General features: G+C 46.7%; 1 protein-coding gene across 4 annotated transcripts in view; it reads right to left on the bottom strand.

Annotated features, from left to right (window-relative positions):
• Positions 1–1,474: 1,474 nt before the first annotated feature.
• LOC114842173 (neuroligin-2-like) overlaps positions 1,475–25,685 on the bottom strand; it is a 315,730-nt gene continuing 291,519 nt past the window's right edge. For all 4 annotated transcript variants that reach the window (XM_029127784.3, XM_055506120.1, XM_055506121.1 and 1 more), the window contains 5 exons: positions 10,445–10,630; positions 7,497–7,762; positions 6,848–7,001; positions 5,780–6,146; positions 1,475–5,698 (listed from right to left, as the gene is read on the bottom strand). In XM_029127784.3, the coding sequence (XP_028983617.1) occupies positions 4,864–5,698; positions 5,780–6,146; positions 6,848–7,001; positions 7,497–7,762; positions 10,445–10,630 (1,808 nt within the window). In that variant the 3' untranslated portion in view covers positions 1,475–4,863. The remainder of the gene's footprint in view (positions 5,699–5,779; positions 6,147–6,847; positions 7,002–7,496; positions 7,763–10,444; positions 10,631–25,685) is intronic.

Here is a 25,685-nt window from a genome sequence, read left to right as displayed (position 1 = left end):
GCCACAGAGACAGCACCCGAGGTCAGAGTGGGCCACCGGGGGTCAACGCTGTCCGCCCCATGAGAACCAGGGGCAAACACTGAAGTTTCAGGACACCTGAAGGGTCCAGTCTGTCTAATTCAGAACTTTGAGTCTTGGAAAAACTGAAAGTCCTTTTGAATTCTTTTTTAAAGTCCACTTGAATCTTTTGGTGTTTGGTGGAGCATGAGGAGAGGACCTTGGTAAGAACTATGGTGTCCATAGTTGTTACTATCGACTAACCAGTCTGGAAGTCTGGTTATTGACAGATGGATTAGGAATTTGTTAAGATTTTAAGGTAGTGTCAACCTTAGAGTATTGATGGTCTTTTGATGTTGCACTTAGAGTTCTGGAACCACATGTGTGTTGTTGTTTAACCTAACATTCAGATATTTAGACTTTTGTTTATACTTGTCAGTTTAAGTCAAGTATACTTGAGTATAACTTCAAATCTAGATGAAAAACACTAATTTCTTTTTTTTTACTTGTAAGTAGAAACCAAATATACTTGATCACTCAAATATACTTTAGTTTAGTATATCCTGGTATATACAATATCTGCAAAAAAAGCAACCATAAAGGATACTTTTTTCTTTTTAGTTTAAAACAAGTATGCAAATGGTGTACTTGTATGTACTACTTTTTGCCTTCTGCCCAATATGTAGAATGTGAATGTGTGGACGCTGCAATGCACGCGCTCTATGCGCCCCATAGACCCTAATTAGAGTTTGTGTGGGGGGACCCAATTTGATCGTTCATTTGATGAACCAACCACAGCTGAAGATATGATACGATAGACTGTTAGAATGTAGTTAACATTGTAGCTCAACCCGGGCTAGTTTGAGACCCATTTGTGGGTCTACCACAGCAATACTTTATGCAACACACATAAACACCATACTAGTTATCACGTGGTGAGTTATGAGCCACAGACGACATGTGCTAAGCTAATCGCTAGCTAAATAAACGATATACAAATTCAAATATCGTCATGCAAAGTTCATATTACTGGCGAGCTGATCCCAATCTCTGTTATTCCTACCTTTTAGCAGGTACCCACTCACCAAATGCGATCAGCCATTCTTACTGGCTACCAGCCCTGTCAATCTTGTGTAGCTTATAACAAGTAAAAAGACACCTCACAGCCCCCCAGTTTTGTTTATATTGGTATAAATAAGTGGTATTTGGAGATATTGATCAGTTTTATAGATGTTTTACAGTAAGAGCTATAGTAGTGGAAAAACATATAGAATATACACACTAGGAAACTCACACCCAGCCTCCCAGGAAGTGCTGCAGCGCCCAAAGAGAACAGCCAGGGTTTGGTTTTAGATTTACCAAAAACCTACCTACAGTACAGAAGACAGTAGCCAATGATTCCAATGGAGGATCAGTCCCAGAGATCCAAGCTGCCTGTGCAGCTCATTGATTACTGAATACAGACAATGAGTCAGCGTCTGGCTATGAATGTCTTTAATGTTTCCCAGATCAGAGTCACAGCATACAGTGTATAATAACTTCTAAAGTAAACAGAAATATCCTCACCTCATTTATTTATATAGTTTTAATTAACTTTTTTTATCAATAAGCTTTTTTTTTAAATTGTCTTTATTTAACATTTTCCTTCATCTCAGGTCTCGGGTTTCTGAATTCAACAAAGAATAGAAAAGCAAGACAACAGGTGCAAGTTTGCAAAAGAGGCCAAGCTGAGGATTCATGTCAGTGTCTGTGTGTTGGCCATTGTAGGGCGTTAGTTAGTATCATAACTTTAGTGTAAACACTGCTACATGTGAAGTACTGTCTCACTGACTTGTCTCAGGTGGTGAGTTACTATATCCTGACAATATTACATGTAGCTTCTGACAATCACACAGATCATCAGGAGTAAATTGGAACATTGGGTAATTTTTAAATCAAAGCCACAAAAACCAGACTTTAAAAAAGGAGACGTTTGCAGGGGGTGAAATCTGCTACAGTGACTTTCCTGGTTAGGAGCTGTGTGCTACAGGACGCCCACATGGGCAACATTAGAACAAATAAAAAAAGATGTGACATCACAAAATGATGAGCAGGTTTTACTGGGTGATGAATCTAAAACCTTGAGCTTGAGGCCATTTGTTTGCAAACTGCACCTGTTGCCTTTGGTGGTCACAAAATAATAATTTCATCCATTCATTCAAAGAAAAAGAAGAAAAACAACTTATATTTACAAATATTTTGCCCGTTTTTGACTCTTACACCTAAAAATGTACAGTTTAGATCCTCTTCCAGATGTTGTGTATCTGTGTCCTTACTCCCAGTTTGGTTTTTATCCTCCACGCCCGTTTTGCTCAGTGAATCTGAGGCAGTGGCGCCTTCCAGTGGTTCCTTATAAAGTAGACATGGAAAAAGACCAAACTAAACGAGTGGTTCCTGTTTCCACCTCCTGTGGTGTCGCTGTAGCTGCGTTGTGGTGAGGTTTATTCACAGCCCCTTCACTGCCTCCTTATCCACAGGAGTGAGTACAAAAGGGTTGGTGTGGATCTGACCAGACAGATCCTCCGTAGGACAGAGTAGGAAGGTGGAGAATGACCTCAGCTTCACGTTCTCCCTTTAAGGCTGAGAGTCTTTCTTTTCAGTCTGTTCTCCACAGCACATTTCCATCCTGTTCCACAGCTTCTACTCGTCATCTGCCTCACACACGAGTCACTTGTTCTGTGTTACATTGTGCACATTTCCCTTTTCCACTAACAAAGTGTCAGACAGGACCCCCACCTCCCTGTTAGGCAGTAATAAAATAGAAAACAAACACACAGGCTAAAGCTAGAGTAGAGCACAGGCAAAGACAGCACCGGTGACTAACCTCTCTCACACTGGATGTAGGCTACTGTGTGTTCATGTGGGCTCACATCACTTCACTCCGCGTACAGTATTAAGCTGCATCGCCGCACTGTCCCGCAGAGACCAGCAGGGGGCGCTGCTGAGCCGTTAGCCTGCACATCCTCGCTCCAAAGCAAAGAGCACAATCCCACACGGCAGCCGTCACGTGTGCGGCTTTTACCCTGTTTAGGAGAACTGAGCCCCGTCTTCACCTCGCAGCTCTGCGACGCAGGCCGTGAAGGTCCACTGCTTAGCCCCAGTGTGCTTTGAGTTTAATTTATAGCTGATGGGCCCACAAACCTGTCTGGCTGAGTGAACTAACCCTTGAATATGAGGATAGTAGCAGAGCTGAACTGAGGTCAGAAATTGTGTGGAACAGCACGGACACAGTGAAGTCAGGTGTTTGTGTTGGTCGCAGCCCGGTAGTTATGATGGAGACACGACGAGAGAGGGAGGAAGTGACGTTAAAGGAGAGGGTGTGTGTGTGTGTGTGTGGGTGTGTGTGTGTGTGTGTGTGTAGAGGAGGAAGAAGCTCATTTGGATCCTGTCTCCCTCTCTCTGCGCTCTCTGATTAGAGCCCAACCTTTTGCCAGTGTGAAAGTATTCTGATGTCTCACACACAGACACACACACTCTCTCAAGCAAACATCAAACAGAATATTTATGTGCAGGAGCGCAGACAGAAAAAGGAAGGGGTACGTTAAAGAGCAGAGCAGTTTCTTACCTTCGCTGAAATACAAAAATAATTCTGTACACGCAAGCTACAAGAACGGATCTTTACGTCATGTTACCCTAAAAACAGCGATCGTCACAGATGGAAAGAAAACACAGCCACTGCAGGATGATGGGGTTCACTGCAGCTGTGGAGGATGGAGAAGCAGGTCTAAAGAACAACTGGATGAGAGGGTGAATGGAGCCTGGACTGGATACTCTTGCTTTTTTAATAAAGGAGTGTTGCAGGTGAACAGAACCAGTGATTTTTCATTTTCTGTGGGGTTAAATAAAAAACGATCTCCAAAGCAGACGGACATGATTCGAGTAGACTTGGGAAACGTGCATTGACAAATACAGTGTCCTTTTCCCCCGTCATCATCTTTAAAAGGAATTCATGCATAGATCCCCACTGACAAAACCTTTTGATATACTTTCTCCTTTGTACACATTTATATATAACTATATATAATATCATTTCTCTATAACTATATTTTCTGATTTAAAATCTTTCCACAAAAAACAACAGTTAAACAAATGCTTGAACAAAAAAAAAGGAACGGAAGATGAAAGGAACAATAGAAGAAACACAATCGAGGGCCAGTTTGGCACTTTGTCATGAGAACACACAGTATTTGTTAGTTGACAGTAAAGAGGAACACTAGAATTTTCTTTATTTTTTCTCCCTTGATGAGAAAGCAAACACAGCACGTACTTGGCACCGAGAATGCTGGTAGAATGAGATTATTAGTTATCAGTGTGTTCATAGCTTTCTGTGCTGAATGTACTCTACGTCCCCTCCTTTAGCTCAATAGTTCATGAAAGCTTGGAGCACTGGCAGGAGGAAGCAATAATGACATGGCAAATGAGAGGAAGGAAGCAGGTATAAGACACATGTAGAAAATAGAATGATGTATGAACACCAGGGGAGAAAAAAAGAGGTGACGTCAAAGTAAAAAAGGAGAAAACAGCGAAAGGCGAAAAGCATTCGTCCCTTTGACGACGGCAGCGTGATTCTGTCTAAAAACAGCAGACGTTCCTTAAAGAGTTTCTCTGAAAGATGTGAATCACCCCAGACCAAGCAGCCACTGCCTTGTGTTTCAGTTGCTTCTCCACACACCACCTGTGGAGGAGCTGCCAAGTCCGCTAAGAGGTGGAGCTGGAATCAATAGAGTAAGAGATCAGAATAAAGGCCTGCATCCAGAGGCCTCCTTTTTTAGATATTATCAGAGCCAGAAGTCCTGGTCCCTGGGCTGCGCTGTGTTCCAGTCCCTACTATACCCTGGTGGTGGAGTGGGGGTGGGGCAGGGTGTTCTTGTGGCCGGCGGAAGGGAAGGTGTTGAAGGCGTGGAGAGGCTGCATGCTGGTGATGGTGCTGGGGATCATGGTGATGGTGTTGGGGGTCATCAGCGGCACGTCGTCGGGGGCGCGGCGCAGCGCCAGGGTGTAGTCGGGCGGGCAGGCCGGCCGGAGGATGTCGTGAGGCCGAAGGGGCTCCATGTCGTGGTGGGCGTCGTGCTCCGAGTGCTTCATCTGCAGGGACATGATCTCCTCCTCCTGGCTGTGGGCCAGGTCGTTGGCGGGGCCGCCCCGCTGTGGGGACAGGCGGTGGCGTCGCATCTCGTGCCGCTTGTCGCGCTTGTAGTAGAGGGCGGCGAAAGCCAGGATGTTGAGGAAGAGCAGCGACGCGCCCACGGCCACGGTTACGCTCAGCTCCGTCGAGTAGTCCCGGGTGTCCCCGGGGAAGAGGTCCTGGCGCGGGCGCTCAGAGCCATAGGGCTCCGTTTCGGAGGGGAACGTGGGGTACGGGTGGCGAGTTGTCCGAGGGCCCGGGGTTCTTGGCCACGACCTCGGGGTGCCCGGGCCGGGGCCTGGGGGCGAGCGAGTGGTGGTGGGAAAGAGCTCCTCGTGTAGACTATGGAGGTGAGGGACTAGTTCCAGCCAGAAGGCCACCTTGTTGGCCCTGTAGTTGTCTCTAACGCGAGGTTTCAAGCCGATGTGGAGGTACTGCTTGTCCTTTGAGTTAAACTTGGTCCAGATGACCTCCTCAAAGCGGTTGGGCTTGGTGTGAATGAACTTGGTGTCCTGAGGGACTGGCAGGTTGGGATCCCTGGAGGAAGACAGACTTACAGGTGTCAAGTAAACCAAAGATGTTTCACTCAATAAATATGAGGGTTCTAGACACGCTTACCCAGTTTTGGCAAAGTTGGTCCAGTAAGTCATGACCACAGCGCTCAGCATTACGTCGTTCTTCGAGAAGTTGCAGGGGAACAGGTCTGTGGCGCCGATCATCGGCACGCCGAACACGTACGGGATCTCGTCCCCGTGGGCGGCGTCGGCCCATTCGGGTCGCGTCTCGGTCTGGCAGTGGTGGTAGAACGTGTAAAAGTAAACGGGAGACTGGAACTCAGCGTGGAGCTTGGCGGTGGCCACGGCCGGCGCCACCCACTGGTGGTCTGTAAATAGAGCTAACAGCGTCTTCCTTCGCATGTCGCCATTGTCCCTGTCTGCCCAGTCGGTGTACATGAACTTAATTGTCTCCCGCAGGATATCTTTGCCTGATGAGATGTGGAGGGAGGAAGAGGGGGAGAAAAGAGACAGTTGTTGCAAGGTAGGAGCATGGTAATAACAGTGATAGAATGATAGAAAAGTGAAAAGGCTGTGCAATACCCTGACGAAAGACTGAAGGGAGACGAGTGTTGTGTAGTGTATGTAGCGTATACGTGCGAGATGAGGCTGGAGAGAGAAACCGAGAGGACAGATGGAACAACAGAGGGCAAGACAGGCACTTGAGAAAGAACGTGACAGCATTATCCAAATGTGCCTGTATTTTGACTGCGGCCTGCTGCGAGGGGTTTGTGAGCTGCTCTGTTAGGAACAACAGCACGGTGATTGGGAGCTGGATGCCTGGGGGATGATGAGAGGCAGCATTAGCGCCCACAGAGCCCCAGAGGCCAAAGCGCAGACCCTCCGTGGTGAAAGACGATCTGGCTCTTTGGTATGCCCGTCCTGACTGACACACTTGACGGGGCTCGCATTTGATCTCCACTCATTCTCTGCCCCCATGATGGTTTAAAGACTTGCAGTATCAGTGGGTGCTGCGGTTTATGATGCATATTATAATGTATGTTGTGTTTGTGGGAAGATATTAAACAAAAGTACAATGATATTGTTTAATATGACAACTAGGTCACATTTTTGAGAATATGTGTGGGTGATAATGTAGGACCAATAGTATATGAATGAGGTGATCCCTCACCTTCAGGGTATCCGTAGAGGTTGTCAACAAAGTTAGAGATAGTGTAGTCGAATGCTGCGGCTGAGATGCCGTCGCTGTCCTCGCTGTCGTCCACAAACTTCAGCCCCTCTCCTTGGTTCACTCCAATCAGAATGTCATAGTTGAGAAACTCCCCCTGGTGGTGCAACAGGAGAAGAAGGTGTTGGCTGCATTTGCTCAGCAGGATGTTGAATGTATAATCCTCTTTATGGTCAGATTCATTCACATTTATGCCAAGAAATATAGATCTGGAAGGTAATTGTGTATTTGTTCATTCACGTTTGGCTGTGGAACGGCCTCTAAATAAGCTGTGGCAAACGTGGAAAACGCTGACCAGCTCCAGGGACTTTGAGCTGAAACAATCAACCTCTGCTTGAACTGCCACACACCTCGATAAGCGGCTGCAACTAAAACACGCCACGAAGGCACCGTGGCAACACACAAAGCCACTTTTCACTTCCAATACCTTTTGCTGCGACTTCAACTCTGCAGCGCGCAGCAAATGTCACTGCCGGCAGAGCAGAAAGGTCACGCTAACACCCACGGCACTGTCCCGTCGCACCTTGGCGCTCGCTTGGCTCGCGCGATACAATCGAACACCAGCCGCGTTCCGGCGGCACCGGTTCGTCACCTGCTGCATGAGGATCTCGGGGTCGTCGGGCACCACGTCTCCGTCCACCACCGGGCCGAAGGCAATGTGGTAGCGCGCCGGCTGGATGTCCTGGTCCACCAGCTCCCTGAAGTTCTTGCGTCTCAGGCAGTCAACGAGGTCCGCCGTCTCCATGTAGGTGCAGCCCACTTTGCGGGCGAGGATCTTGGTGTACTTGAGGGGCTGGTAGTTGACCGACCAGCTGGAGATGGCCGTTCCACTCTGAGCTATGGCCCTGTGGAACAGACCTGAAAGCACAAGAACCTGCGTTACTGGAGGAGGAACGCTCTAAAGGTCGTGATTGCACTAGATGACGACCGCGCGATTCCCACAGTTATTAGCATTTTTCAGACAGATTAGACCTGTCTGACTAGAGTTTTTGAACAAGAGAGATACTCAATATGTACATCACAAGGCACTTTTTCTGCACCGTCTCTCAGTGATCTTTATTTAGTAAAAATGTACAAAACTGTCACTGGAGCAAAGCTGAACGATGCTGTATCTAAACATTAGCAGCAGGAACAGGAACAGGCTCGTCTGAGACGTCAGAGGAGTCGTTTTCCTCGTTCCTGCGCTGGCTTTGTCTCTTCCCTCCACCTCTCTAGCTGCGATGCCTCCTCCCCGTCTTCCTCTTGCCTACTTAGTTCTGCCTGTCCTGTGCTGTTTGAACCACTCAAGTGGCTCGTTAAGAGGCCGCCTGCCTCACTGGTTTCCTCTCATGCTCCTTTTTTCTTTCGCTTCCCTCTCCAGAGCTCAAGATTGGTCAGTTAATTATGAAGCCGAGCCGTATGGTCTTCTTTCTCTGGGAAATCAATTATAGAAGTACTGTAGCTGGGAAACAGCTATAGCTACACATCTGCACGGAGTGACAGGGAGCCGGGTGTGTTTTATTTACCTGCTTTTTTTATACCTGTTGTCAAAACCGGTTTCTTGTTCACATCCCCTGTGCCCGTTGCCTTCCTCTGTTAGAATCCAAGTCTTCTGACATTCCAGCTATTTTTTCCCTCTTTGCCTCATTCAACAACGTCTCTGGGCCTCTCCACCATTTACTCCTCATCTCCCCCTAACCACTGTTAAATGGACACCGCAGATACGATCTTCTCCTCTACATGCTCTGCCCTTCATCACGTTGATATCGCTCACAGCCCCTCCCTCCATCCTGTCTACACTTCTGTCCTGCTATCCATCCTGTGCCTCTCTGCTGTCGGGCCTGATTTGTGATGCTGCGTCGTTGACATGATTGGTGTCCCTCAAGGGTGGGGATGACTGACTCCTTACCTGGCATCCCTGGCAGGGCCGAAAACGGAGCATGACAGACGGCGTCTAGTGGGCCGACGTTACGTCGTCGTTAGACGCTGATGAAGACGTGGACGATGATGACGATGGGGTGGTGACACGGTGGAAGCGTGACAATGGGCAAAAGAGGCCGTGCGGGGGAGGGGTGAGTTGCGACAGGAGACAGAGGGTTAATGCAGGCTGATAGCAGATGGTTAACAAGTGGGTCCCCTGGAAAACCAATGAATAAACATTTGAAGGGGGGCTAAAATGTAAAACGACATAATCATGCACTGGTGAATTCAGGACACGAGTGGATGTGCAAAACATTTGGAGCATAAAAACCAGCAGAGGGAATCAGCTTGAAAGGAGCTTTAAGCCCTCTGTGATCACCATTATCAGGATAACATAATAATGCATCTCTAAGCTATTTGAGTCTTGCAAAGTTATTGTCTGGTGAGTGGGTTAGCTGCCAACGAGGGGAAATGAAGGGTTAACTGACATCAGTGTGTATTATAGGGGCTGTATTAAATAGCCACAGTGACAGGAGTGCGTTTGATGCCACATCTAAACAGACAGAGTCTAAATTAGAGACGTGTCAGATGTCTTAGCGCCGCAGTCTCACAGAGCGCTGACTGAAACAGATGTGTGGCTATGTGAACACGCGCTCTCTAATCTTTGCCGCTCCTCTCACCCACCATTTCTTCCCTATTTCTGTCCTTTACACTTCACGTACGAGGCATAAAGGGAAGAGGGGGAGCGAGATATTGAAGGAGAGTCTTGGAGGAGAGCGGAGTTCCGATCGGACGACAGCAGCTTCTGGAAGCACCGTGATCAAAGCTGCCGAGCGCGCGGCCATTTGGCTGCGGGTCGTCAGCCACTGATCTCAATTGAGATCAAAGTCGATTGGTGCACGGGCCTCTGTCTACTGGTGGTGTAACGTTAACACTTAGCCCTCTGGGTGTGCTGCTGGTAATGGGGAGCACGGGGTCAGATGGATGGAAGTTTACGTCGGAGGTACAGTCCGTGGGTGAAGAGCAGGGGATGGTAATTGAACCAGGAGAGCTCACTAAGTCGGGTAATGTGGGCTAATCTCAGAGCTCCGGTGTCATTTATCCTCCATAGACTGGAGCAATAGAACCCGGACACCGTCGTTAGTCACACGGTTCAAAGGGCAAGGACTGGTGTCAAGTGGACATCATAGGACTCATCGCTGCTGGCTGAGTCTCCATCACACCATATGGCTCCAGAACACGCCATGACCGGGTCTGCTCACTACATGGTCAATGGATAAGCAACAGTAAACACACCAGTACTGCAAAAGCAGCAACAGATGCATGAATAGGAGTCTTGATTTGGACGTGCAGGTGTGCAACTCCAGCAAACACACAGAACAAACACAGAGTGGTGTCATTTTGCATTGCGGCTTTTCACGGATTAGTGAGGAATAATCTAAGCTGTGGACTGAAACGTCTCTGATTCAGGTGGAATTTGTGTAAGCAGTCACAATGCATTAGTCAGGAGATTTGTGGTTAATGAGTGATTCATGGGGCTGGATCACAGGCATTCACAAGTATTCATCCCAGACGTCCCATGGTCAGAGGGGAGAAGTTAAGGTACACAGAGTAAAAAGACAAGCAGTTGTCCTTATTTACCCTCCGAGTGGTGTGAGAGAATGAGGAGATTGACGCAGGATGCCCCGGCTCCAGAGCCGAAGATGGTGATGCGTTCCGGGTCGCCGCCGAAGTGGCCGATGTTCTCGTTGAGCCACCGCAGGGCCTGAATCTGGTCCAGCAGGCCGTAGTTCCCCTTAGCAGACTGATCGCCGGTGCTGAGGAAGCCTGAGGGGGAGGTCCGAGGAGGATTCGGAGGAAACAAGGAGACAGGAAAAGATGGCGTTAGCGTCCACACCTGCATGTAAACTAGCGACCAGCCCCGAAGGAAGCGCAGCCTGCGGAGAAAAAGCACGAGCTGCTGATGAAAGCAGAAATCTCTTTTGTCATCCACTCTTTAATGGTGTTTAGTTTGTCTGATACCATTCACAGCAACAGGCTGCACTGTGAGGAATAAAGCCGCAACTATTTTACAAGTGATGACACACTGTGTTCGGATGTTAGGATTGTAGATTTTCCTCTGGTGAAAGAATATTAGTCATGTTTTATACTTTCCTCGCAGGTGCGTTTATTCCAGCAACATTAGTTATTTCTCATATTTCAAATGTTGCAACAGTTTCCTTCTTGAAAATGTGAAGTTTCCATTCAGTTCGACCCAAGCCCCAAATGAAAATAGTCCCCAAATGCATTATTTACTCATATCTAATTCCTCCCGCTGAAAACCACGGTGCTCAGCTGTTTCAGCAAACGACTGAGCCTGTTTTCAAAGTGAAGGGATACATATTCATAAGTTGCGTTTAAAGATTGATGTGTTTGGTGGAAAGAAAAAGGGCTGAGAGCAACAGACAGGAAGGGGAAGCCAGAACACGCCCAGAGACGCAGAGTCGATTCTGGTCGTCCTGGGTCTTTACCGACACGCATATGCTGTAAGACCTTGAAATCCCAAACTGAGGAGGAAACAGTGCGATGTGGGTAGAAATGTAAGTAGATGTTTTCATGCCGGTGCTCGTGAGCTGTGGTCTGCACATGCTGAATTTGCATATGTAATGCGGGTGTGGGATTCACCCACTCTGAACATCTGTGCGTGCAGTCCTGTTTGCGCTTTAATTATTTGGTTGGGGGGGACGTGACAGCGTTACAGTAGGAGCGTCTCCGTACATGAATGATGACGCTGACTGATAATACAGCACTCACTTGTTCCATGTCAGTCCTTTCTGGTGGTTGTATCGTTCCTGATGGCTGACGAGTGCCTTCGATTGATCCGCCCCAACCTTTTCTATTCTAGTACCCTTCACCTGGCAGACTCTCAGACCCTCATGGAACTCTTAATTACAGCCTAATTATGGGAAAGTGCACTGTAGAGGTCATTCATTTAGTTTATACAATGGAGGTTAAACACTTGACCACAGTTGGCTGCTACGTTCTGTGTAGCACAAACACATCATGCTGCCTGACTCACTGAGGGACTCATTGAGATCTGGACCCCACACTACAATAATACTGTATGTATTAACCACATCTGTCTGTTTAGTGCTTGTGTTATTGTATAATATGTTGTGATTGATGGGTCTAACACCCTGGGCGCCTTTTCCTGTTTATTTACTGCATATACACATGTACAGCCCAGTAAATGACAAGGGGGGGGGGGGGGGGGGTTTGTCTGTGTGCTGTGTTTTTAGAAATGGTACAGAAATAACTACTGGACATTAAAGCAAATTACTTATCAAATTAACAACAAGATCCATAACCATTATCATCATCATCACCATAAATAATTACACAAATGATAATACGTAGATCAGGAACATAGTGACTGCAGTGACAAGACACTTCTCCTGCGGAAAAGGCGACACCCTGTGGCACAAACCTCTGTACATCACAGGAATAATAATCAATGGAAAACAACATTCTACACAGAAAGGCTCAAGCACCCAGTTCAGGGTAAAATATGCGAGCTGAGCTACTGCCACGACAGACTGTACCTGAGCCCAGACTGCACTCCACAGGTTGGCTCATTACGGACCCATTTTTATTCTTTCAAAAGTGGTCAGTGAACACATCACATCTACTGGGTTGTGTGTTGCTCAAAGCTGAATGTTTAGGCGCTTTAATGAAGTCACGCAGGCAAAAAGCTGCTAATGCCCTTCTGTAATCACCATGATATATTAAACATAACCTGTTATGCTATTATTAAGCCCATTACTTAGGGGAATTAATGCAATAAGTAGCAATACCACATAAACACTTGCACCACAAAATATGGACACAGTTGGCTTACAGCCTGGCTGTTGAAGGTAAAGTGCTGGTCAGACTAAAATAGTGATTAAAGGACCAATGTTTTTTTTGGTCCCAGGACATCGTAAAGTTATCTGGTCTCAGCCAGAGCTGTTGTCTCTCGGGCACCTCATGCTGCGTCCATGTCTGTGATGCAGCGGAGGACAGCAGGACACTTCACCCATCCTCTCTTTTCTCTATGATCTGATAAAAAGCTATAATAAAAACCAGGGTGGACGGTTAAAACGCTGCGATGCAAGATGAAAGCGCAGCTCTGCATGAATAGCCTTTAAAATGGCTGTGGTAAGGGAGGGCGAGAGGGGAGAGAGACACGAGAGGGAGAGAGGGAGAAAGAGAGAGAGAGAGAGAGAGAGAGAGAGAGAGAGTAAAGGAGAGCAGGATAGTGGGTGTTCTGTAAGTCCCGGATAGAGGCACAGTGTTTCATCTGCCTCCAAGACACCAGGGGGTGGCTCACACACACAAACACACACACACACACACACACACACACACACACACACACACACACACACACACACACACACACACACACACACACACACACACACACACACACACACACACACACACACACATCAAAGGCTGATACCACAGCTCTCTTTCCTTTCCTTTCTCTCTCTTGCACATGCCCACAAACACTCACACACGGCATGTCTACATCTAAGAGCACGTGGCCAGACACAGGCTGCTCATACTGTACGTGCTGACACACTTCCACAACACGCACGAGCTTTCAAAGGTGCCGGCGCCCGGTCCGACCCGCTGCACGCCTCCCTCTGCGTATTCTGGGGACCAGCCTTTTGTGTACGTTTCCTGCAGTCGCAATCGAGTGGCAGCGCGGCTTCCAGAGCCGAGACGCTGTTTGTATGTGCAGCCATACTTGTCATTGTGATTTGTGGCTGCTTGACGACTAACGCCGCCGCCTCTAACACGCCATCTCCCATGTGAATTCATTGTTAGAGACTGACATGAATGCCTGGCGCGCGTGCGTGTGTTGTCCCAAAGAAACGAACAGATGTAGGTGGCTGGAAGCGTCTGAATAATGTATAGGACGCACAGATTTCCAATGTGACACACACACACACACACACACACACACACACACACACACACACACACACACACACACACACACACACACACACACACACACACACACACACACAGATTGTGTCCACTTCCCTCTGAGGTGATGAAAGCCACCTGCCTGTTAGACGAGACGAGCGCGTTCCCAGTCGATGTCTAATGCTATTATTAAGATTGCGGCGGCGTGTCGCACGGGTTGGACCACCGCCGCCGCAGCGCGGGACGCGCTCTCATCCCGCTGCCGCGCTAAATGTGTCACGCCGAGTGACGCAAGGCTGAGGGAAGGCGAATTCGGGGGGAAAGGGGGGGAAACGAGAAACATCCCCTTTTTCCCCGGGAAGCTTAAAAAGCGGCTTTTGTCCACAAACACCACTCTGGCTTCGACACAGCGATTGGCCCTGGGTGATTCTCTCTGCTCCGCTCCCTCTTTCTCTTTGTGCTCATTCTCTCTTTAAAGTTGTTATTACTATTGCCGGGCCGCGACGACCAAATTAAGTGTGAAATTATTCAGATTTTATGCCTCTCTCAGCGCCTGTCGGTGTGCGTCGGGATGTGCGCGCGCTACAGACTTATTTCCGTGGCGGTTCGAGACGCGAACAATCAGCTGAATGAAGAGAAGGACCTGCTCTGTGACAGCGGCAGTCGCCTCGCGTTAACGACCGCGGCGCCGTTAATGTACTGACGGAATTACAGCAGACGCATCGGAGCATCTTCTCAGGTCAAACGCATCATTTCTAAATTGTGAAACCTTGTTCGTCTAGCGACGCACGCTGTACGTGTCACTCTCTCTCTCCACTCTATTCACCCAGAGCCTAATTCACAATAAAAGCATTCATCTGGTAACTTTTATTGTGGAACTGTCACTTGAAATTCAATGTACATGATTTCTTTCGACAAAAACGCCTCTCACACAGGTTGTCTACTATTAATGCACACCACCTGTTACCAAGACAACCACCAGAGGCGCTGCATGTACAGTATTGCCACAGGTTTCCCCCTTCGCACAGCTTCCCTCCTTCATCCTTTGATGTGTCTCATCCCCTGTAGTCTAATCCCTCTATCTTCCAGGGTTTAGTCTGGGGCTACGGCTGCTGCGTGTTTGAAGGTCAGTAGGTGCGCTGGCTGTGGTCCTGCCTCTAGGTGTCTGTCGATAATGAAGTTGCAGCCCTGGGTGTGTGAATGCCGGCGTCCGTGTTTCTGAAGCCTTTTCAAGCCGTCGCCTACTCTCTCTGTGTTTGTGTGGTTTGACCAAACTGAGAAACCACCAGCAAGTGAGATAATATGTGTGTGTGTGTGTGTGTGTGTGTGTGTGTGTGTGTGTGTGTGTGTGTGTGTGAGTGTGTGTGTGTGTGTGTGTGTGTGTGTGTGTGTGTGTGTGTGTGTGTGTGTGTGTGTGTGTGTGCGTGTGTGCGTGTGTGTGTATGTGAGTGTGTGTGGAGAAACCAGGGCAGCTCCCAGCAGAGCACCGCCACCATGTGTGCACAAGTGTTTCTCAAAGCCTCAATCCGCACGTGCATGCATATGTGCGAGTGAGCGGAGGAGCGCGTCTGTCACGGGGCCGTCCAAGTGTGACGGAGCGACGGATGACACACACTCGCACACAGAGGGAGGATGCCAGCGAGGGACGAGCCTGAGAGCGGCTGACAGACGTGGAACGAGTCACAACGGGACAAACAGCAAAAGGAGGCGAGATGAGAGGTTGTCAGGTGTGTCGGTCCACAGGGGCATAGGAAGCACTGGTGTGTATTTGATTTCCCTGCTTTAACTGGTGGTGCCGATGTTCCGATCAGTGTGTGTGTGTGTGCGTGCGTGTGCATCATTTCCTGTGTTGCCACATCTTTTCCTCAGCCCCCTTCCTTCCTCCACTCCTGTTTATCCATCATGCGGCTCCCTTGGGTGCTGCCATCCCTGGGGCCTCCTATCCAGTTGGAGGGTAATGGCGGGTGAAACAGGAGTGCCACGGGCCAGATCGGCTACGATTTATGACATAATATGTGTGAGTGTGTGGACAGTGCTTGTGCAAGGCTACTGTAATTGTTTTTAGTCACCGCTGCGCTTGACACTGAGTGAAAAGCCCTAAATGTCTCCTGTGATGCTTTTATGAGAAGACAGAGCCATTACTGCGGGTGTCTGTCATACACGAGTGGAGTTCCTATCATACCTCCTGTGGCCGCACCTTCACAGTGATGCAGCTTCACTGCACGCGTGCTGGGTCATGCTCTTATTAGCAGTCTGACTGAAATCTGCATGTTTACACTAACAACCTCGTGGCTGTTTCCAATCGCAGCGTGTCGACGTACAGCCGACTAAATCAGAGGGAGGCCAGTCCTGAGCAATCAGCCTGTAGCAGCTGGCACACACACACACACACACACACACACACACACACACACACACACACACACACACACACACACACACACACACACACATCAAAGGCTGACACCACAGCTCTCTTCTCTTTTTTCCCCTCACACAAAAAGTTGATGCATAATGTGTCAACACAAGCTCTGATGTGCTCTACTGTAGAACTAGCATATGTACATTTATCAAGTTTGCCCTAAAAGTTTCTTTTAATTGCATAATTGCATAGAGGATTATTAAATGAAAAAAATTATTCACAGGGATTCTTTGTTCTCTTGATAAAGCTATCCACTGATGGAATGACCCCGATGACATCACTGAGGTAATTTCCTCAAACTTTTCCTCTAGTAAAAAATATATGAAAACACTGTTTACTTCTGGCTGGACTTAAAAAGTAAAAGGTGAAAAAAAAATGTTCTCAAAAGAACTCCAAAAAGTCCCAAAATTCAAATTAGCTCCACAAACCAGCAAAGGGCCTAGAATAAGGGCAAGAATGGGGTAAAGAAAACAGTGATGGAGGGGGTGAAACAGAGGGAGGAAAACAAGAGCTAATGAATCCCCCCACTGCCGCGTGAGCCTGTTCCAGCTGCAGCAGCTGTGCAGCGCGTAGCATTTAGCCAGCACAGCAAACCAACAGCAGAAATCAACGGCTAAACGCCTAGTGTGGGTCTGTAGTGTTGTGTGTGTGTGTGTGTGTGTGTGTGTGTGTGTGTGTGTGTGTGTAGCATCAGCATCAGCATCGCCCTCAGTGGCTGCTAGTGCAACGCTCGGCTGTTGTGTCTGTCTGTGCATCTCTGAAGCAGAAAATAGTCGTGCTCCTCTACTACGTGCTGGCAAACGCAGCGCCACTTCAAACCGAGCCCCTGCTGCGCTGGCCTAGATACCGCGGCTCCTCCTCACGCAGCACGCGGGCCGCCGGCGGGAGCCAGCGCCGTTTATCGCAGCCTGGCTTTTCTTCGCCTGGATACTCTTTCTATTGTGTTTGGAGTTGTTTTGTGTGTTGCAAAATTCGTCCAATTCTCATTGATTTGTTTTGTTCGCAACGTATGGAAGACGGTCCCCACAGCTTATAAAGGCAACCTGACATGATGATTCTGATTGGCCCTCTGTGTTAGACCCGCCTCCTACGCCAAAGTGAAAAAATAAATGTGATGTGACGGCGGCAAATGAAGATTTAAAACTCAAAGACATGAGCTTTGAATGTGAGAATATAAAAAACAGGAGTGTTTGTAAAAGTGAGAGTTATAATAAAATAATAAAATAATCATTTACTTATCTTTTAATTGAGAAATTTTATTTTCAAAATTCAACAGTCTGATGATTTTTTATCTTTTTAAAGTTTAAACACAAATATTTCAGCTACAAACAGTTTTTTTTTGTGTATTTTTCAGATTGACAAGACTTATGGCCCGATTTAGCTGCATGTGCCTGCTCCTTTAAAAAGGCTGTGAAGTGTTTGAGTTAATTATTCAGCTGCTAACCTCCCTTTCACCTCCCAGCGTCAGCGCCGAGATGCTCCTCTCACCCACACCTGCCCCTGTACACACATACGTTATGATGCATTCATCTGTTTCTCCCCATTCACGGCAGCTGATTGAACATGTAAATGACGATGAAGCGCTCTTCACTGCAGTGAGGACAATCGCGGTTAATCTGAATGCCTGTCGCCAGATGAGAGCGCCTCGCATCCAGCGACACTAAACGTGACTCCTGCCTCGTAGGTGAGCGGCGAGCAACTTCCAAAATCCCTCTCGTTCGTCACACAAACGGCAACACTCGCTCGCTCGCCCGCCCGCTCTCTCGCCCAGCGGAGGTTTAGATGTTTGACCTTCCACTTGCATGTACAGCGCATTAGGTAAACAATTTGGATAAAGGGTTCTAGGGGGGAAACGGTGCACAGCCGTCTCCTGCACATTAGCTGAAGGGATACACAGACGCACACCATGCGCTTTTGACCAACACTGCACCAGTCACATTTCTAAGATGAATTCCAATGAAGTGTCACCGTTATGAGAACAACGCGAAAACTCGATACTTCTGAGATCCACAGCTTTTACATCTTCTATCCCACTTCTCTACACATCAACATCCTTTTGGTGTCTTTATAATTCACATGGGCACCGATCTCCACTAAGACATCTGATTAATTAATGATAATAAGAAAAAAATATTACCCGTTAATAATGAATGAACATTTATGAAAGTTTTAGTTTAACTATGAGGCTCCACAATCAGGCCACAGTTTCTTACCCAGCTTCCACAGCGTCATCTATTAATCATATGTGTGGCAGAAATACTACTTAAATACTTTACTATGGCAGTAATAATAGCACGATGAGAGCAAGCACCAGTTTATCTGGTTTCTGGCTGAGCTTCAATACTGTATATGTTGGATAACTCAGCGTGTTGTTTAATGAATTCATTAAGGTTTAATAGGCAGATTGTGCTTCTTTTATAAAGAATGAGGACAATTAAAACATTAGATAACTTTATTTCAATTAAATTACTGCACCTTAACTCCAAAGGACCTGAGCTTCTTCTATCACAAAAACTAAAATGATAATTAGAATAGACTGTTATGATGCTGACAGGAGGTCACAACCAGAACCAGAACCTACAGGCTCATGGACCCGGTTCCGCCAGCTCAAAAAAACCCAAACAAATAACTGCGCTGACGGCTTTGTCAGAGAGGCCGCTTTCTGTTTTCACACCATCAAGGAAATCACTGCTCCCGTGTGCGACGCTGTTTGTCAATCTGGGCCTGTGTCGCATCACTCATTGTGTTACAATGCACCTGCATCAAATCCCCTGAATGGGAGCGGAAGGCCAAGCTCCTCTCACAAACAACGGGAGGAGAAGTCGCTCTGTGAAATGCATGAGGTGTCGATTCAGACAGGAAAAGCCTAATTTATCAGCAGACAGCAGAAACTTAAAGTGTCTGAACAAGCATCATCATCATCGCCCTGCGTCTGCGTCACACAAAATTTACTCTGCAGAATGCAAACACAGACTCACACACAGCATGTGTCTCTGTGTCACTGATTACAGTGAATGGATTTTCTTTTATTTTGGAAAATAAACGGCTCATACTGTAACTAGAGATGCAATAATTACCCGGGATAAACACATTAAACATGGAAAACCTAATAAAAGGTTGTAGAAAGAAAAGAACCTGCTATGAGAGAGAGAGAGAGAGAGAGAGAGAGAGAGAGAGAGAGAGAGAGAGAGAGAGAGAGAGAGAGAGACAGACCGCCCATGAGGCAGCAGCATGTAGCCAACTATGATGGATAGGCTGTGTTTATTCCCACATCGTCCTCTCACTCTCCCTGTTTGAGTGCGCGTGTCCCCTGCTTTCCAGCTTCTGCTCCGTACAGACCAGCTGTGCCTCATGGAACACGGAGGGATGTTTCACTTCCTCCCCTTCCTTCCTCACCCCACTGTCCGTCACCATCCCCAGCTGCAAGGCGCCGCCCCGTTGAGCACGTGCAGCGTCAGACCAGTCACTTCACCATAAACAAGTGTGATGACGCCAGCGCTCCGTTCTTAATAATTTTTGACAGGGTGTATAATTATTGTTATTATTTTCCTTGTGTGTCTGCCGCAGATTGTTCTGACAAATCGTATTAGCATATTTCAGTCGAACGACAGTCGAAAAACACAAAGGACACATTTCACTCACAAGCCATAAATATTAATAAATGAGAGAAATAAAAGCATTTGCGAAAAACAGCTCAAACTATTTGGTTCTGAAGTAGAATGTTAGATGTGTCGTAAATAGGAAAAACTCAACAGGACCGGTCAGAAAGTCCACAGAAAAGAAGCTCTTACTCTCTGCTCGTGGTTCACTTCATAATGGTTTGATTGTAGTTCTTGATATTCTCAGATGCTTTCTTCTGCTTTATGTTTCTCGGTCTCTTCTAATCTCAATGGAGTCACTTGAAAGGGCGGCACAAGTTCATGCAGACCTACTCGCACAGCTGAGTACGAAACTGAAGTGGCTGCTGCAGTAGTTACTCTTTGATCAGTGTCACTGCTCTCTCCATTGGAAAATAATGGCTAAAGCTGCAGCCAAGTGATTCTGCTGTTAATCTCCATTATGTGCAACGGTAACATGCTGTAGAGAGGGAGAATCTGGAGTTCATACTGTGAATCTACCCGTATGCTGACGTGAAGGTGCTGCATTGATTCAATGCATAGAATCGTGCCTCCAACCAGAGGAACCAAACCTTCCTTATAACACTGGCTTTTCATTTTATGGTTTTGCAAGCTGGAAATATCACTATTTAGTTGATTTATAACATCAAGCGTTGCTGTCTGCACGTTCATCAGAAGCAAACGACCAAAAGCGCGCCCACACATTCGTATTTGAACCATTATTTACACTCTAGCGCGGGATACGAGAGTTAAAGTCAAAGTCAAAGTTTGTCCGATCCATTTTCCTTCCTGCGCCCGTGGACGTTTTGCCAACAAAGACCTGGCACCGCTGCCGCTTGAATGAAGGCTGTGCACGAGCAGCGTCTTTGGTGTCGGCAGAGAAACCGCCCCACTTCCAGCGCACGCCCGCGTTGGGCCAAGCTTCTCCTGCCTGTGTGGACGCTCTGCATCCGGGTTGGGCTGAGTCGGGTTTAACGCGTGGCAGGAGGACGTGTGGTTGGACGCGCTGGAAGCCTCCCGAGTTCCCCTTTGTTCTCCCGTAGCCCCCACTCCACAGCTCCGACCGAAGCCATCAGTCCTGTGGGCCGTCCACAGTCTATCAGCCTCCCACAGTTCAGGACTATTAGACTTATCGTAGCCGGAGTTGCTCCTAATTTGGCAGCCTCACAGCAGTGGGTGTAATGTGTTGAAAGTTATCAGAGTGAGGCCAGCTCCCCGTTTGGCAGGCAGAGGGGCAGTGCCACCGCAGACGCTCTGCCAGCTTGATTAATAAGTAGTGGCAGTGCGGCTACGCTAACAGACCGGTCTGCCTGGACGCTCCCAGACCCCGGCTAAATTAATGGGACGCACACACACACACACACACACACACACACACACACACACACACACACACAAAAGACTGCACATCGCAAACCGCGAGCAATAACGCATCGCCGTTTCTAACGACCACCTTCGAGTTTGCAGCGTTGTTGCGCAGTGGGTCGTCTGACTGACAGCTCATCAGAGCTGTTTTATCGCGGTATTGTGAACGCACCGTTTCCCTTAAGCAGAGCAGCAGTCATGCGTGACGGAGCACTTCCCTGTTGGGTTGCTATTAGTTACCAATGACATGACTGAGGAGGAGCAGAGTCCAGAGGTGGAACATATAACAGACATACAGGGTGATAAAAGGGAAATGAAGCTGTCTTTGTTTGCTCTCCTTCTCATTGATGACTTTGGTTTATCCATTCGTCCGCCATAGGCTCCGACAGCAACAAATTAATGACACACAGAAAGAAATGATGCATTTCAGGAATGAAAAATATCACTGGTCAGGGAAATTGAACATATTGTTAAATGAATGGCGACTGCAGGCGAGAGGAGCATTAATTCTCAGGACAAAATCTTTGCCCTGCTCATTTCTCTTTTGCCTTAAACCCAGAACATTATCACTACGTCTTTTTACAAATATGAAAGGAAAAAAAGAAAGTGAGAAAGGACAGATAAAAATGAGAAAATCCTACAAGTGTTGTTAGATTAGGTGCAAATATAGTGAACAGCTTGACTCAGTGAAGTTATCTTCACGTTTCAAGGACTAAAAACTGAAGTGAAAAAAAAAAAAAAGAAATAACAACTCTGTTTTCCATAATCACTTAAAATACAGTTTTAATTAATGCAACAAATGAAAATGGGCCAGAAATATTTGTTGGTGTAGGTAGAAAATGTCCCTATTTTGGCTTTATGCAGTCAAGTTGTTTGTCTGTAAAAATGTCACAAATACCTCGTTAAATGTATTTGGAAAAACATGAAACAGGAGCTAATTGTCAATTTGCTGGAAAAAAATTATATTTGTGCAATAACACAATTATTTCATTAAGAAAATTAATTCACAGAAACAACTAATAAGTGCAGACATAATTGAAAATGTGTAAAACGATATTATTGCTATTCAGTTGGAATGAAATTAAAAAATATTGCTCCCAACTGTTTAGTCGACAGAATTAAAGGCTTTGTAAATGTTTCAGTACTTCCAGATGCCTTCGCATGTTTCTGTGTTTTCCTCCCTGATTTCCTTTTCATCTGCTGCTCCTGAATCAACGTGGGGCCTTTTTCTTCCTCTGCCCACGCTGTGAGTGTTCAGCGCGTGAGTAGCAATAAGCCACAGGTGTAAACAGTGGTGGGTCTGTCAAGGTGCTGGTTTGGGGGACTGGGAGCGAGCTAAATACCAGTAGGTGGGCCCGCACTGGGGGAATGCACAGACACTCACTTAGGTGAAACACTGGGGAGGAGTACAAAACCCACATGAGTGCAGCGCTGACATTAACGCCCACAGTCTTGGATGAAGGGAGCGTGTGGGAGGACGTATGATTCATATTCTTATCATCGCTGGTCATGAAGAAAATTGACTGCATTACTGGAAAAAGCCACGGCTCCCTCTGATCCATCACACAATGTGCATACTTAATGCTTGAAAAATGAGCAGCATTTAGCGTTGATAAACATTTTAATCTAGAATGGCACACAGGAAAAACAAGTAGCAGTTAGAAAAATGTCGCCTTTTTATCCGCCATTTGTTCTCTTGTTGTCCTTTGTATTTCTTTTTCTTAAATATGCTCGAAAGACAAGGGCAGAGATCAGAACATGCTGCTACTGTATTATATTGATGGTTTATGTAAAAAAAAAAAAGAGGGCTGAAAACTGATTGACTGCTGCAGAATGAACTACTGCTTAATATGTGGCTGTCAAATACCAACATACTGTAGTGTAGCTCCCCACTTGCAAGTCAAATCTGAAAACATGTATGCAATTTTATAAAATGCCAGGTCGCTTATCCATGCATCACATTACTTAATGCAATATGATTTAAATTGTAAAACCACCAACTGTACTAATCTTTGGCCGTCAATCTGATTTCGACTGTACATTTCATTTCAGGGCGCTTTGTGTTGTGCGCTCCGGCCCCTGCTTCACTGTGTGTGGGAGCTGCAGGCTCCAGGTTCGGGGCTCAGGTGGCTCGAGTTGGCCTCTGATCAGAGGCCAAATAGGCTCTGCTGCCTCGCACCTGATGCGGACGCGGAGCCGCGTGGCTGGGTGGAGCTCGCTGCTGGTGTGAACTCCTTAAATACTGTAGAATAGGCCTAAAATACATCATGGCCCAGAATATACAGCTTCAAAGCATGGCAATTTGAAAAGGGCCGTTGATACGCGGCTGAAAGAATGAGGACAAAATGGTGGACGCGGAGGATGAACTCTGCGTGATGTCGCTGTTATCAGATAAGAGCTGAAGACCCTAAATAAGAGAACGAGCCGGGCACGGTGGCTAAAAGGTCAACGCGAGGTCGTAGCAGCTATTGCTGGGTCAGAATGAACTTTTTGCTCACGCAACAGCTCACACTGCTGCAGGACGTACACCCGACAGCCACACTCGGTGTTGTACTACTAAGCTTTGCCTTATTTCAAGATTTATGATTAATTTCATTGCATTTTAATGAGCAGATACGGGATTAGATTTTAGATGCTGCTGGTTATTAACTGCGGCACTCGGCCAAGTTGCACTGTTTCCGTAAATGTTGGCTTGTGATTACTGTACCAACAGAACCTCCAATGTCCTTTAACTTCCAAGTTAAATTATATTAAATTTAGCAAAGTATACTAAAGTTTGGAGGGAATCCGTATATGTTCAATAACTGGTATCCTGGAAGAGTGGGTGAAAACTAGCACAGTGAAAAGCATGAGGAATGAAGCTGTACTGGGGAGATGGGGACTCGTGAGCATTTGTGAAATCCCAGCCCTGGTTACCAGTGTTACTAATGTGACTACTGGAGCTAATTTCCTTTGGGAAATGCTTTTATACTTTACAGCTGTGTGTTTCAGCGGCCTTCTGGAAAGGAGATCATCAGCCACTGTAGTGTTACGCAGTTTGTGTTTTCTATATCTATATCACCCTGTGAGGGCATTACGTTTACTTCTATGACTGAGGAGTGTTTTTAGTATCAGAAGCTGGATCCTTTTGTGTCCTTTTCAGTTCTTCTCCTATACCTGGGATGAGTTTGGGTTTGGGCTTGTGCTGCTGAGGGGGAGTAACAGGATCAGCAGTTCCAGATCAAAATGAGGTTAATTATACGTTGTGATGGGGAAAGGAAGACACATTTATTGGGCGGCGGGGCGGACGGATGAGTATTTTGACTGGGCTTTGAACGTTCGCTGACTGCGGCGGCTCAAAAAGTTGTGTCTGTGTCAGCACGTTTGATCACCAAGAAAATCCTCTTGTGTCAAACTTCCTCCAACTTCCAACTTAACAAAAAAAAATACCCCAAATCAAAGAGCATCATGGAGCAAGAAAAAGATGCACCCACACAACCCTCAAAATAGCATAAAGAGAAATATGTATCAAAATATCATCAGTCATCTTTTATTTTCTCCAAGAAACTGGTCCAAAAGAACAAGAGGGTGTGGTAGATGAAATCCCCTTCACAGTGTACATGCTGCAGGTGGGGGATACATTAACAGCAGGCTCTGAGTCCTGAGTCCAAATCTTCCACAGTGTCCTTGAACGTCCCCTGTGTTTTTTCCCTGATTTGATGTTATCATCATTGACTTGAAATGGGGCTAGCGCAATATTTGTGTAGGTTTTTACTCAATAGCAATTTCATCCTTGAGCTGGGGATTGAGGCACAATATTAATGCGGCTCATTATATCGGCTCTCAATAGGTGCTTTGTTGCTCAAAATCCTGTCAACAATTTGGTTTGGGGGACAATGCTGTTTGTCGGCCAATGCGCTTTCAAGGGCACAGTGGTGATGATGATGTTTGAAGCTCTCTGTCGTTTGAGAGGGAGATAAGGAGCTGTGGAAAACACACACAACAGCTTGTAGATGGCTTTATAATAAAAAGTGTATCTGGATCCATTACTCGGGCCTCAGACCCACTCTTTGAATCAGGCTGATGATTTGCATAGGAAACAGCTTTTAGGCAGCACACACACCAACACATCGGTTTGCATTGCATATCCAAGTCCCATCTGACAAATGTTTTACTTGTGTGTCTGTTTGTATGTGTGTGTGTGTGTGTGTGTGTGTGTGTGTGTGTGTGTGTGTGTGTGTGTGTGTGTGTGAGCGTGTGTGTTTCAGTGTAGTCTGTGTGTCTGTGAGTGTGTGTGTGTGTGTGTGCATGTGTGTGTGACACATCCCCCAAAAAGACTTCAAAACAAGAAAAAAGGAAAAACATGCAACAAAAATACCTTCGTCTCGAGGCTTGTTCATTGAAGATTCATCGTGTTTTTTTGTGAGCGGACCTAGGGTTAAGAAAAAAAGGGGGGAAAAAGAGAAAAGAGAAAATTCAAAAAAGATTACTGGTAAAAAAAAAGAATATCAAAAAAAGAAAAGAAGCAAGAGCAAAAAGG

This window comes from Betta splendens, chromosome 2 (genome assembly GCF_900634795.4).
Source record: "Betta splendens chromosome 2, fBetSpl5.4, whole genome shotgun sequence".
NCBI lineage: Eukaryota > Metazoa > Chordata > Actinopteri > Anabantiformes > Osphronemidae > Betta > Betta splendens.
The sequence above is the reverse complement of the archived record's forward strand: the minus strand, read 5'-3'. Positions and strand labels throughout refer to the sequence as shown.